General features: G+C 49.3%; 1 protein-coding gene and 1 pseudogene across 1 annotated transcript in view; one reads left to right on the plus strand and one right to left on the minus strand.

Moving 5' to 3' along the window:
- ARHGEF4 (Rho guanine nucleotide exchange factor 4) overlaps positions 1 to 14,992 on the minus strand; it is a 177,042-nt gene that overhangs the window by 11,305 nt on the left and 150,745 nt on the right. Inside the window, 1 exon segment of the mRNA XM_066237640.1 lies at positions 11,395 to 11,534. Coding sequence (XP_066093737.1) covers positions 11,395 to 11,534 — 140 coding nt within the window.
- Positions 13,575 to 13,879, plus strand: LOC136308655 (large ribosomal subunit protein eL37 pseudogene; annotated as a pseudogene).

Here is a 14,992-nt window from a genome sequence, read left to right on the forward strand (position 1 = left end):
ATTTCCTGGACTATGACCGGAGTAGGCACTGGCTCCTTTGTTGGATGGACTTACGGATTTTGGACAATGTGAAATACCCTGATGGGGGTGGGGGACGGCTTTGCTGGAAGCACTCCCCTGCCCCAGGAAGCTTTTCCCATGGCTAGAAAGAGGACATTTTGTGCTTTTGGCAAAGTGTTCAGTGACTGGTGAAATGTACCTTTGTAATTGTTGAAACTGTATGATTTGTCATGTATTTGTAATCTGTGTAATGTGCCTAATTTCCTTGCACAGGGATGCCAGTGGTGTAGATTGTGGGTAGTAGAGTGAGCATAGGGGTGGATTGTTGGGCAGATAAAATATATTATGCTCACTTTGTTAAAGATGGCGCTGCCCACGTGGAAGCCCGTCGCCCAGGTGATGGAATTGGTTGCCCTTCTTGCTTGGGATGGGCGTGATTATATTAATGTCTGCTGGGGCAGGTTGTGGGCAGACAGGATCCTTGTAGCCTGGGGCTTGGTTTTAGGACTAAGCCTTTCCCACCCTTTTTGATGTGGGGTGGTGCACTCTCATGAGGAATCCCATTATGCCTCAATAAGTGACTTTGTATCAGAGACTTCCTTGTTTGTATGTTGGATTAAAGGTTTTGGTTTCTACACTATAAAGTGGGGCATACCAAGAGCTTGCTCTCTCTTGGTTCCTGAGATTAGCATTAGAGAGAAGAGCAGAGGAAGGCCACGTGGAGGAAAGGAGAAGCAGCCAAGATGGTGGAGTGCTGAAAGAGAAGCCAGTAAGTGCAGAGTTTGTGCAGAGAGAAGATGGAGAACAAAGGAGAATGAAGCTGGTGAGCTAGAAACCTTTGATTCTAGGAAACTCGGATGAGTCAGTAGCTTTGTGAGCACTGAATGAGTGGGTTTTAGAGCCCAGTGTGTGTTTTTACTTGCCCGCCGGGTGCAAGCTAGGATTAAAGATAATGGCCCACCAGTTCGTGGCTCTGTTTCATTACCGTCTGTCCAAATCCAATGCGAACCTGCCAGGCGGCTGTGATGATGGCTGCAGCAACTAGCTTGACAACTTCTCTCTGCTGCAATAAATGGTGAGGATCCATCTTCCTGCGTGGTCATGGGCCTTACATCAGGAGATCCAGAGGGTGGGCACAGAGCTTACATCACATTTCCAAGAGGCAGGCAGTGTAGGGAGCATTTGAGCCAGAGGCCAGGACAGGATTAAAAGCAGGTTTTAGCAAGGAAGGGGACCTGCATGTTTAAAATTTCTGCATGACAAAGGGTGCAAGTGTTGCAAGGCTACTTGGCCCTAGGGAAGAAGGAAGTGACTATGTATATGACTTCTGGCTCACAGAAGAATAGCTTAAGACCATGAATGGGTCACTGATGGCTGATGACAGGTGTCTTATTTTCTTATCCCTGAACTTTCGACCTTTTCTTATACTGTGGGGCAGCCAAGTTAGGTTTGCTCCCTGGTGTACCAGCTACAAGCACTTCGCTTGATTAGTGTGTAAGCACCTGGCAGAGGCACGTGCGCATGGCCTGTATAAGGCTACGAGTGCTTGCACTTAGGAGAAGTGGGGGATTGTGGATGGTGGGTCGCCTGCCCGCTACTGTGAGGGGCCGTTTTGCTGTTTGTTTGCCTGAGAGGTGGTATTGGGCAGATAAAATGTATTATGCTCACTTTGTTAAAGATGGAGGCCGTCGCCCAGGTGATATTAATGTGTGTTGAGAATCCTTGTAGCCTGGGGCTTGGTTTTGGGATTAACCCTTTTTGATGTGGGGTGGTACAATCCAATCATGCCTCAGAGAAGTAACTTTGTATTAGAGACTTCCCTATTTTTTATATTGGATTAGAGGTTGTGAAGCTACACTATAAAATGAGGGTAGAACGAGAGCTTAGGCTCTTGGTTCCTGAGATTATCATTAGAAGAGAGAGCAGAGGAGAGCAGAGAAAGGCCACGTGGAGGAGGCCAGGAGAAGCAGCCAAGATGGTGGAGTGCTGAGTGAGATGCCAGTTTGTGTAGAGTTTGTATTTGGGATAAGGAAGGAGATGGGGAACAGAGGTGAATAAGGCTGGTGAGCTAGAAACCTTTGATTCTAGGAAACTCGGATAAGTCAGTGGCTTTGTGAGCACTGCATGTGACTGGGTTTTGGAGTCCAGTGTATATTTTTACTTGCCCGCCGGGTGCAAGCTAGAATTAAAGACTATGGCCCACCAGTTTTTGGCTCCGCTGTTTTTTTACCGACTGTCCGAATCCAATGCGAACCTGCATGTGAATGGCCACGATGGCGGCTCCTGGCTTTACAGGTGGTTTCCCCTGCCTGTGTGTTTGTCCTACATTGTGAGACTATTAAACGGAATGGCCCAACTCTTTCCGGCTCTGCAATTTTTCTACCGTCTGCCCAAATCCAATGTGGACCTGCCTGGCCTCGGCCACTGGCATTACATATGTGCTATATAATAAACATGCTGCTTCTAGGCGGGCATCTCAGTCTCCATCAGAGCTCAGAGATCCACCTGGTCCCAGCTTTTTCCTGCGTTATGTCTCTGTGTCTTAATTCCTTGTCGCCTCCCCTCGGGTTCACTTCTCCCTATGCAGGTTGTGGCCAGGCAGCCCTTGTGCTCCCAGCCCCCCTCCCAAGGGACTGACACCTGCTTTCTGGGAATGTGGGCTCAGTTTCTGCTCCTCCAGTAATGAACGGCTCTGAGGGTTAGGGCAAAAGGAGGGTGTTCTGGGGCTGCATGACCAAATATGGCTCTGGTTTTCATAGTTACAGCATGGGGAAAGAGCTGTGTTAGGCTAGCTCTCTGGTTTCCCAGCTGCAAGCACTTCGTACGATTTGTGTGTGGCAAAAAGCCATAAATGTGTCTCTATGAAAAGCTGTGGGTGCTTTCCCTCAGTGGCGATTCTCCCAGATCATTCTCCCGCCACTGCAAGGAGCAGTTCTGGTTCCCTAAGCCACCAGCACCACGATGCGGGGTGGCGTTCCTGATCCCTTGCCCTACACTGTGAAAAGCAGTTTTTCCTCTGCATATTTGCTCGCCCATCTCTGTGAGCTTCTAATAAAAGGGTAATGGCCAACGCTTTCCAGCTCCACAGTTCCTTTACCATCTGCCCAAATTCAATGAGAACCTGCCTGGCCTCAACCACCAGCATTACACATGGTCTGGCTCTTTGACTAAGAAGTCAGGGCATTGGGCATCTCCAGATGGGACCTCTGAGCTGAGCTGCATGCTCTGCCCCTCACTGGGGTGAGTTGCCCCTCGGTTTCAGGCCCACTGGAGCCTTCCTTGGGTGCTCCCAGAGAGGGTGCATGCTCACCCTCACACAGAAATGGGACCCAAAGCAGGACTGGCTGGGTCTCCACCTATTGAGTTCCAGCTGCTGTTTCCCCATTGTGGGGGACACAGCTGTGTTAGGCTTGCTCACCAGTTTACCGGCTGCAAGCACTTTGCCTGATTAGTGTTTGAGCACGTGGAAGGGCCACGTGTATATATTCTATGTAAGGGTGGAGGTGCTTTCCTTTGGGGGCAACTCTCCCAGATCTTTCTCGCCGTTGCGAGGTACAGTTTTCCTGCCCCCTTGCCCTTCACTTTGAAAAGCAGGTTTTCCTTTGTTCATTAGCTCTTTTCCTTTTTTGTTTATTTGTTCGCCTGTCCTTGCGAGCCTCCAATAAACAGGAATGGCCCAACACTTTCCGGCTCTCAGTTCCTCTACTGTCTGCCCGGATTCAATGAGAACCTGCCTGACCTTGACCACTGGTATTATACCCATGCCCCAAAGGGTAGGGTGAAGGGTGGGAAGGCCGCCTGGCATGGGAGGCCACTCAGACTGGGCCTTTCTTCCAGCCAGGGCCAAGCAAGTCCATTCAGAAACCACCAGTTCATTTTTTCTGTGGGTAAAACCTGCTTCAAACTCTGACGAAAGTACTCCCAAGAATAATTCACCCCTGTGTGTACACTGGCTCTCACATGCAGCAGCCTCCAGGGGCTGCAGAGCCCTGAGGTCACCCGGGACCCTGTGCACAGAGCACCGGACTGTTCCTGGAAGGCTGCAGATCTCCTCAAAGGACCACTGCACTCCTGCAGCTAAAGACCTGCTATAGGCATGCCCTCTTTTGCAGAGAGGCCTGGCCCGGGATCAAGAGCTCCTGGCTGCAATACAGACAGGGTAAGACAAGAGGATTCAGTGAGGCCACACGAGAGGAGCTGCACGGAGGGAGCAGCATTCGATGGAGCAGCTGCAGTGCACCATGCACACAAGCAGACCACTGTGCCTGGCTTTGGGGGTCTAACCTGAGGGCAAGAAAGAAGCAGAGTACAGGCAGTCCCCAAGTTATGAACAATATAGGTTCTGTAGCTTTGAAAATGTTTAAGTATTTATATGCACAGAAGGGTAAAAATAAAAACTATGTTTAAAAAAAAAAAACAACTATGTTAAGACCAACATCTAAGTTGCATTTAATAGGTAAATGTGCCCTGGCCAGTTGACTCCATAGTAGAGTGTTGGCCTGGTGTGTGGATGTCCCAGGTTTGATTCCTGGCCAGGGCGCACAGAGGAAGCATCCATCTGCTTCTCCATCCCTCCCCCTTTTGCTTCTCTCTCTCTCTCTCTCTCTCTCTCTCTCTCTCTCTCTCTCCCCTCTCCTCCTGCAGCCATGGCTTGATTAGAGTGAGTTGGCCCCGGGAGCTGAGGACAGCTCCATAGCCTCCACCTCAGGTGCTAAAAAATTGCTCCAGCTGCAATGGAGCAAGGGTTCCAGGTGGGTAGACCATCACAGCCTAGTGGGCTTGCCAGGTGGATCCTGGTCAGGGTGCATGCAGGAGTCTGTCTCTGCCTCCCCTCCTCTCACTGAATTAAAAAAAAATAGGTCAATGAACCTGTTCCAACTTATGTACAAATTCAACTTAAGAATAAACCTACAGATCCTACCTCACTCATAACCTGGGGACTGCCTGTACTCAAAGATGATCTGCTAGAGCCAATGAGAATGCAGGCTGCAGGAAAATGTCCCCATTCAGGGGCAGTGACCATGGGTTAGTGTGAGGATCGGAACACAGGATGTGTGTCTACAAGTCAGGACACAGGGTGCATGTGACCAAGTATAAGCATCAGACAGAGAGCCTGTGTGACTACAAGTAAGTATGAGCATCAGGACAGAGCCCGTGCGACCACGGGGGAACGTGAGCGTCAGGACAGAGCCCGTGCGACCACGGGGGCGCATGAGCGTCAGGTCAGAGCCCGTGCGACCACGGGGGCGCGTGAGCGTCAGGTCAGAGCCCGTGCGACCACGGGGGAGCGTGAGCGTCAGGACAGAGCCCGTGCGACCACGGGGGCGCGTGAGCGTCAGGTCAGAGCCCGTGCGACCACGGGGGAGTGTGAGCGTCAGGACAGAGCCCGTGCGACCACGGGGGCGCGTGAGCGTCAGGACAGAGCCCGTGCGACCACGGGGGCGCGTGAGCGTCAGGACAGAGCCCGTGCGACCACGGGGGCGCGTGAGCGTCAGGACAGAGCCCGTGCGACCACGGGGGAGCGTGAGCGTCAGGACAGAGCCCGTGCGACCACGGGGGAGCGTGAGCATCAGGACAAAGGGCCCATGCGAACATGGAAGAGTGTGAGCGTCAGGACTGAGGGCATGTGAACACGGGTGGGCATGAGCATATGCGCAGACAGTGCAGGTGACGAGTGAGCATGAACATCAGGCAGGACACAGGGTATGTGTGACCACAAGTAAGAATGTGCGTCAAGACAGAGGGCCTGGAAACAGGCCCGCCCCGCCCACGTGGGGCTCTGCCTCTAGGCGGTCCAAAGAGTCTTCCTGCAGAGCGCAGTGCGCTTTCCCCATGGCCTATTACGAGGAGCTGAACCAGTCGTACAAGAGGGGCTGAAGCATATTTGCGAGGGAAGTGTGTTCATCTACTGCCAAGTAGGAGAAAAACCTTATTGGAAGGATCCAAATAATGACTTCAGAAAAAACTTGAAAATAACTGCAGTGCCTACACTACTTAAATATGGAACACCTCAGAAACTAGTAGAATCCGAATGTCTTCAGGCCAACCTCGTAGAGATGTTGTTCTCTGAAGATTAAGATTTGATGATGAAAATTGTGTCTTGATTTCTTGATTTGCTCTAGTATAATAGAAATTCCATACTTGGCTTTGAATTCATGTTAACCATAAATAAATAATGACAAGAAAAAAAAAAAAAGACAGAGGGCCTGTGTGACCTCAGGCACATATATGCATCATGAAGATTTGTACGTTTTGAGTGATGAGTTACTGAGACAATGGAGCTTCTTAGGTAAACTAAGGTTTGGATCCAATAGATAACAAATATGTCTTGTTTGAGCTTAGTCGTCTGGATCCTGGAGAGGTGGGTGTTCTCAGACTACCTCTTACTGCACAGCCCCTGGCACACCCCTGTCAACACATATCCACATGCTCACTAGTGGATACAAGCTCCCCAGAAGAGGCTGTGGACTCTTTATACCAGCTGCACACATGAGTCTCCAGGACATCATGGAGGCTGCCTGCACTGCTGGAGCCCAGGCAGGAGGAAGTATGCTGACACACCTCACATAGCCCACTGTACACTTTCCCTTCCCAAGTTGTTCCTGCCTGGTATTAACCAGGTCAGGCATCTCCACATGTCCCAGCTTCCTTCAAATGAGCCCTGAGCTCAGGCCCCTCTTGTGTGGCCCAGAGCCTTTTCCTCCTGTTTTATTCTGCCAGCCTTTGCAGAGAGGTGTGATCCTGCACAGGTGGTTTCCTACATAGCTGTGGGAAGGGCGCAGGTGTAGCAGAAAGGCAGGGCTTCCCTAAAGAGAGCAGGGTTCCCTACACTTTTATGGACAGGGCCCCATACCTGTCCAGCCCAGTCACCTGGAAGCCCTTAGTGGTAGTGGTGGTGGAGGGGCTGGTAACCTTTGTCACTTCCTTGTTTCAGTACAAGAGGCACTTGGTGGACACCCAGCAGGAGCAACTCCCCTGATGTCCCTATGCCTCGATTCTCATGGATGCCTACAGTAACAATGTGCTCCCCATGGGTCACAAAGCTGTGTAGATGCACAAATGGGAGGCGCTCTGATGAGTTATAGCAATTACATTACCTTTTAGGTGATGTCACCATGACAGTGTAGCTCCACCAGCTCAGAGAAGCATTCTACGCCAGAACAGTCCAGAGGCCTCCAGGGCCCAAGCTGGGGGGGTTTCTGGGTAGTGGCCCTTCCTGGCCACTCTGTCCATGATGCAGCTGCACAAGACCACAGGGCTGGCTGAGGGGGAGGATTAGGCTCCCTTTGGCTTGGAACTGGGGAGCAGAAGCTGGCTCTGAGGTATGAGGTATTTATGTGGGGCAGGTGGGGGAATGTCCCAGTGGAAGAAAAAGTTCACGACTAAGACAGCAGGTGCAAGAGGCAGGATCCCTTCCTATGCCCCGAAGAATTTTGACAGGCCTGAGGAAGCCAGACTCAGCCTCAAAGTGCCCCCTAATGTCCCTGGCCTCCCCTCTCACTGTGCAAGCTGGTGGAGGGCTGCAATCACGGTCTGGGAACGCGGCTCCCCAGGCACACTTGCAGGGGTGGGGGCTCTGCATGTAGTGGGTGGGGTGCACTGGGCCCACTTATCTCAAGATAGAAAATGGAAAAAGCTGGTAACGTGCAGAGGAGCCTGCTCATTTTTCACAGACATCTCTTAAACCCACAGAGAAATGAGTGTCCAGTTCCTCTCACACTGTGCTCACAGCGCCCAAGGCTACATCTGCATCCGCATCTGCAGTCACCCAGAGATGCGCCATTGTAGTCACAGACACACGCACACTACAGACAACAGACCAAAGGACCTTGGCACATGTCACCACGCCCCCGAGTCTCTGTACCACGCACTCGCAGCAGGAGGGGTGGCCTGCCGGTGGAGTCGGCTTGGGGCACGCGGGCCCCGGGCCGGTGCCGCTTAAATGGGGGTCACCCAGTTGGGAGCGAGCATACACCGCAGCGCGCACCGGAAGGAGAAGCACAGCGCGGAGGGTGCACGATGGTAGCGCCACTCACCCGGAGCTGCCATGGGCGGTCAGCGGAAGGCCAACAGGAAGACCAGCACGACGTTGATGAGGACCAAGAGCGCCAGCACCCCGAAGACCACCACACGCTGAGCGCCGGGGGGCAGGTTGCAGCGCAGCACAGCGCGCAGGGCGCTTCCAGGGGCCGCCTGGCGGTGCTGGGCCTGCGGGACCCTGGCCATAGCGCGCGGCCTCGGTTCTGCGCCTGGAGATCCCGCGGCGCAGGAGCCTGAGCAGGGACCGCAGCGCCCGGAGGGGGCGGAGCCAGCGTGCTACAGGGCTGGCTTCTTCTGCACAGCCCGCACGTCAGTCCGTGCCACGGCTCCCAGCGGGAGCCTAGCACCCGGCGGCAGGGGCGCGGGGACTCAGGCGAAAGCAGTGCTTTGACCTCGGCGATTCCGTGGCAGGGCTCAGGGAACCAGCAAGACCAGGCTCAAGGACAGTGGCTCTGGGGTGCTTTGGCACCTTGCAGATACAGGCATACCTGACCCATGCGGATAGGCCATGGGTTCTGATTCCTAATAAACATCATGAAATATGCCTTTGGCCCCCACTCCACAGATGAGCAAATGCAGCTCTTAAAGGTCCAGGAACTTGCGCAGTCATAAATCACACAGGAATATAGGGGTCGTCGAGTCAGGACTTGAACTCTGGGCAGACTGAGGCTGTGCCACGCTGCGGCATTCAGGAAGACCACAACTCAGGATCTCTTCTTACTGACCTTGCCCATCAGAGCGTCACTGTGACCTTGTAGGAAAGCTGCTGGCTTCTTCAGCTGCTAACCACTCCCACACTGTTTTATTAAGATATAACTGACAAATAAATTTGTATATATTTAAGGTGTATGAGTTGACGTTTTATATATGTGTATATTGTGAAATAATTACCACAATCAGGCTAATTAACATCCCATCACCTCACATAGTTACATTTTGTGTGTGTGGTGAGACACTTGAGATTTATCATCTTAACAAATTTCAAGTGTACAAGACCATATTGTTAATTATAGTCACCGTGCTGTACATCTCATCTCCAGAATTGATTCGCCCCACATACTAACTTTGCACTCTATGACCAACATTTCCCTGCTTCCTCCCTCCCTGACTCCCTGGCCGCCACCATTCTACTCTGTTTGACTTTTAGATTCTACACACAACTGAGAACATACAGTACTTGTCTTTATGTGTGTGGTTTATTTTCCTTGGCATAGTGTTCTCTGGCTCCATCCATCTTGTAACAAAGTGCTGGATTTCTTTTTCTTTTTAGTCTGAACAATATTCCATCATGTATATATATATTCTTAACCCATTTATCTGTGAAAAACCATTATGTTGTTTCTATATCTTGGCTATTGTGAATAATGCTGCAATGAACATAGGAGCGCAGAAACCTCTTAGAAATTATGCTTTCATTGGGGGGGGGGGTTATATACCCAGAAGTGAGATTGCTGCATCATATACTAGATCTTTTCTAAATTTTTTGAAGACCCTCCAGACTGTTTTCCACAATGGCTGCACTAATCTGCATTCCTAACAATAGTGCACGAGGATTCCCTTTTAACCACATCCTAACAACACTTCTCTTTTTGATGATAGCCATCCTAACGGATATGAAGTGATATCTCATTGTGGTTTTGATTGGCATTTCTCAGATGATTAGTGATGTTCAGCATTTTTCTATGTGCCCATTGTGTCTTCTTTTAAGAAATGTCTACTTAGGTCTTTTGCCCATTTTAAAATCATATTTTTTGCTATTGAGTTATTTTTTTTAGATACATGGTTTACACATACATTATCCCATTCTGTAGGTGACTTATCATTCCATTGATCGTTTTTTTTTTTTTTTGCTGTACAGATGCTTTCCAGTCTGATACAATCCCACTTGTCCATTTTTATTTTTGTTGCCTGTGCTTTTGATATCTTTTTTTTTTTAAGTGAGAGGAGGGGACATAATGAGACAGACTCTTACAAACAGCTTCACCCGGCATCCAGTGAACCCTGTTTGGGGCTTATGCTCTGTCCATCTGGGGCCCATGCTCACAGACCTATTTTTAGCACCTGAAGTAGAAGCTCTAGGGAGCCATGCTCAGCATCTGGGGCCAATGTGCTCAGATCAATCGAGCCATGGCTGCAGGAGGAAAAGAGAAGCAGATGGTTGTTTCTCCTGTGTGCCCTGACCGGGAATTGAGCCCAGGATTTTCACATGCTGGGTTTATGCTCTACCACTAAGCCAATTGGCCAGGACCTATTTAATGACCTAAACATCATTATTCAGAGCTGAGCCTGTAAGAAGAGTCTGTCCACCATTGGCAGTTTATGCCCATCTATCAAGAAGGTAATGAGGACACCATATTCCTGGAAGGTTTCTGACCAGCCCATTCATTGACAGTAATGTTAAAAGTTATTTGTAAATTGATCCCCTCCTGAGGGAAAAAAAACCTTCTGGTGATGAAAAATCCTGGGTTCTCAAATTCTGGTTTTAATGAAGTAGAAATACACAGTACATCTCAACCAGGAGGAGAGCCTGGCAATGTTAGGAAAGTGTAGTTATACCAATTAACTACCATGTAATGTCCAAGAAACAGGAGTACAAGTGAGAAAAATGGAGGACAGTCGAGACCTCAAAATTTCTGTCTCCTTCAAGAATGCAAAAGGAGAACGTGGTATGGGAACCGAACCACTTCGCTTTGAAAAAGTTTCTCACTGTTTTCTTCTGCTCTATGTTAGTATTCTCCTTTTTTATCAACCCAGTCTGTCAGGAAGGTAGGAAGAAAGGAGAAAAAGAGAGAAAGGAAGAGAGAGAGAAAGAAAGAGAGAGGGCGAGAGAGAGAAAGAGAGAGGAAGGAAGGGAGGGAGGGAGAAGATAGGTAACTTGCACACAGTTGTCATAGCAACAGCAATACTTTTTTGAACTCTTGGAGTCAAAAGGAAAAATGTCAGTTTTCACTTGCCTTGCCCCCGCTCCCACCCAGACAACTTCTAGGATGGTCAGGGCCTTCCTTGTGCCACACAGAACATCTTCCAACCAGGGGTTTACAGGGGTTCCTGGCAGGACAGGCCAGCACTCTTACATCTTAGGTCCTAGACGTCCTGCCTGCTATTCCAGGTCTCCTATAGGCCCCTGGAGAGCACAAGGGAGAGCTCTGTATTTGATCAAGCTCTGCTGGTGAACGCCATGACCTAAAGTGAATGCTGTCAGCTGAAACTGTGCCGTGTGCACCGTTACCACTGCCATCTGCTCACAACACAGAGACATGGACATTGACGCCTGCATGAGTGTGCAGGAGTGGCCCTGACAGCCAGGCCACCCCTCCCTGCCCCTCCCTCCACCCACACAGCCCTGACCATTACCTCATTGATGGCCAACTGCTCGCCACCCCCTCCAGGGTGGCTGTAGTGGTGGCTGGAGCTGTGCACATCTTCATAAAGGTCCTCCTCACTCCCTGTCTTGTCCACATGGATGGCCATGTCCAGAGCTCCATCGGGGATGGCTGGAAGGAGAGAGACCAGTTGGCAAAGAGTAGCTAAGTAATGCCTGACCAGGTGGTGGCGCAGTGGATACAGTGTTGGACTGGGATGCAGAGGATCCAGGTTTGAGACCCCGAGGTCGCCAGCTTGAGCGCAGGCTCATCTGGTTTAAGCAAAGCTCACCAGCTTGGACCCAAGGTCGCTGGCTCGAGCAAAGGGTTACTTGGTCTGCTGTAGCCCCACGGTCAAGGCACATATGAGAAAGCAATCAATGAACAACTAAAGTGCCACAACAACAACAAAAAATTGATGCTTCTCATCTCTCTTCCTTCCTGTCTATCCCTATCTATACCTCTCTCTTTCTCTTTCTCTCTCTCTCTGCAAAAAAAAAAAAAAAAAAAAAAAAAAAAGGCAGCTAAGTAAGGGAGAAAGATGCAAGGAGAAAAGGACACAAAAGCTTTCAGGATAAATGCTCATTCTTTGAAGGGAGGGAGAAGATCTGAAACTAGTTTCTCAAACCACTCTTGCTGCAAAAATGAGGTCTGCTTGAAAGAGTGCTCTGGTCAGCCTTCACTCCACCACTGGAATCACCTGCCTTTCGGTCCATTCAGTCCCCACCAACTCCACAAACAGGAAGACACAAATACCGGCAGTGCCAGGACACTTAGCCCCACCAGGTGGATCCACTCAAAACCACTTCTCAATGTGTCAGGGTATTAAGGCCCCTCAGAAAAATACAAACAATTCATTATGGGAAAAATGCTATGAAATATATATATATATAAAACATATCCAAAGAACTATACATTACCTTATTCTCCCATATATAAGACTCACCCTTTTTTGAAAACTTTGGGGTCTAAGAACTGGGTGTGTTGCAGTTTTTTTACTTGCATTTCCCGCTTTTTTGCACTTGTTGCCTTTGTGCTTATTGTTTCGCACTTGTTATCGGTATACTGCGGTAGGTTAAGTTCTGCCACATTCTGCCCAGAAATGGCTCAGAAAAGATTTTCATGTAGTGCTGAATTCAAGTTAAAAGTGACCCAGTTTGGCCTGACCAGGCAGTAGCACAGTGGATAGAGCGTTGGACTGGGATGCAGAGGACCCAGGTTCAAGACCCCGAGGTCGCCAGCTTGAGCTCGGGCTCATCTGGTTTAAGCAAAGCTCACCAGCTTAGAACCAAGGTTGCTGGCTCGAGCAAGGGGTTACTCCAGGGGTCTCAAACTCGCGGCCCGCGGGCAGCATGCAGCCCGCCAAACAATTTTGTGTGGCCCGCAGACTAATCCACGAAGTTCAAAATATTTTGGATAAAATTAAGTAAGCCTAGGGGCCTACTTGTATTTTTCATTTCTCTAGCATCCTAGCTAGATATTAGCTTAGTTAACAGCAGTTGTGATGCGAACTACAGTTTCTGGTCGTTTTGTGACACTGAGTAAACTGCATGTACGATTGTGTTTGTTGTACTGATTTTTTTTTGTTTTCGACTGCAGTGAGAAAAGTGTTGCGTAACAGTTGCCTTTTGTAGACCTAGCGCAGCCCGCAGAACGGCTGTGATCTTGCTCTGCGGCCCACGTGCTGAGTTGAGTTTGAGACCCCTGGGTTACTCGGTCTGCTGAAGGCCCACGGTCAAGGCACATATAAAAAAGCAATCAATGAACAACTAAGGTCTTGCAACGAAAAACTGATGATTGATGCTTCTCATCTCTCTCCGTTCCTGTCTATGCCTCTCTCTGACTCTCTCTCTGTTCCTGAAAAAAAAAAAGTGATCCAGTTTGCAAAAGTGAATGGAAATCATGCTGCTGAATGTAAGTTTGGTCCTCCTCCAACTGAGAAATCAATCTGAGAGTGGCTTCAGGAAGAATAAACCCTACTGAAAACGCCACAGAAGAAGAAGGCCATGAGCGGTAAGTCAGCAAAATGGCCTAATTTAGAGAGAGAATTGAAGATACGAATTGAAGAGCAAAGGGCATTGGAATTCCTGTGTCCACAGAGATGGTTCAGCATGAGGCAGGAAGGATTGCTGAAGAAAAAGAAGTTACTGCCTCCTTGCTTCTGACGACAAGATGACGAAGGGCACGTCGTCGTTCGGCAAGTGCCGCAACAAGATGCACACGCTGTGCCACCGCAGCTCCAAGGCCTACCACCCACAGAAGTCCACCTGCGGCGAGGGCGGTGCGGCATGCCCGCCAAGCGCAAGAAGTATAACTGGAGCACCAAGGCTAAGCGGCGAACACCACCGGGGCCGGTCGCAGGAGACTTCTGAAAATTGTCTACCAGAGTTTCAGGCATGGCTTCCATGAAGGAACAACACCTGAACCCAAGAGAGCAGCTCTGGCAGTTTCAAGTTCGGCTGCAGGACTTAAGTGATTAGTCACACAATAAATGGCACAGCTTAAAAAAAAAAAAAGAAGTTACTGATTTCAAAGGAGGACACAATTGGTGCTTCAGGTTCATGAAACAGAATGGACTAAGCATGTGTACACGCACCAGACTTGCCCAAAAGACGCCTGAAAGCTATGAGCAGAAGGTCCTTGAATTTCATTGTTTTGTCATTCAATGTGGAAGACATATCGGTTTGAGTTGGGACACATTAAAAATATGGATGAAGTCCCCTTCAATTTGGTGTCCCAAGTAACAGAACTGTTGGTGCTGACAGAACCAAGCTGCCTGCTATGCTGATTTTTAAGCACAAAACAATGCCAGAAGAATATTCCTCAAGGAGTGATTGTCCACATTCATGATAAGGATTGAACGGATCAAGATGGGATGAAGATCTGGTTTGAGAAAGTTTGGAGAAGGAGACCAGGTGGGCTCTTACACAAACCTGCCCTGCTGGTGCTTGATCAGTTCAGGGCACACATAACAAAAAACACAAAGAAGATTGCTGCAGAGCAAAAAACAAAACTTGCCGTCATACCTGGAGGCTTGACATCCCAGCTCCAACCACTTGATGTCAGTCAGTGTTAACAAACCCTTCCAAGCTGCCATGAGAGATGAATGGAACCAATGAATGACGTCTTCTGGGGACAATTTGACACCAGCAGAAGAGTGAAGAAACCAACTATAGAAGTTTGTGCCTGGGTGAAAAGATCCTGGGATAACATCAAGATTGAGATAGTTGTCAAGTGATTTAAGAAGTGTGGCATTTCAAATGCCATAGATGGAACTGAGGACGAGGCAATATATGAAGACAGTGATTCGTCATCAGACACAGATGAGGACAAGCTAAAGGATGGGAGTTTTGACAGTGATGAGAAGTTGTATGAATTTTATGATGAATAAAACTTGAGTTCAACCTGGCTTGTGGTGGCGCAGTGGATAAAACATCAACCTGGAACACTGAGGTTGCCAGTTTGAAACCCTGGGCTTGTCTGGTCAAGGCACATGTGGGAGTTGATGCTTCCTGCTCCTCCCCCTTCTCTCTCTCTCTTTCCCCACCCTCTAAAATGAATAAATAAAGTTTTTAAAAAAAATTTTTAAA

The sequence above is a fragment of the Saccopteryx bilineata genome, chromosome 6, assembly GCF_036850765.1.
Source record: "Saccopteryx bilineata isolate mSacBil1 chromosome 6, mSacBil1_pri_phased_curated, whole genome shotgun sequence".
NCBI classification, from domain to species: Eukaryota; Metazoa; Chordata; class Mammalia; order Chiroptera; family Emballonuridae; genus Saccopteryx; species Saccopteryx bilineata.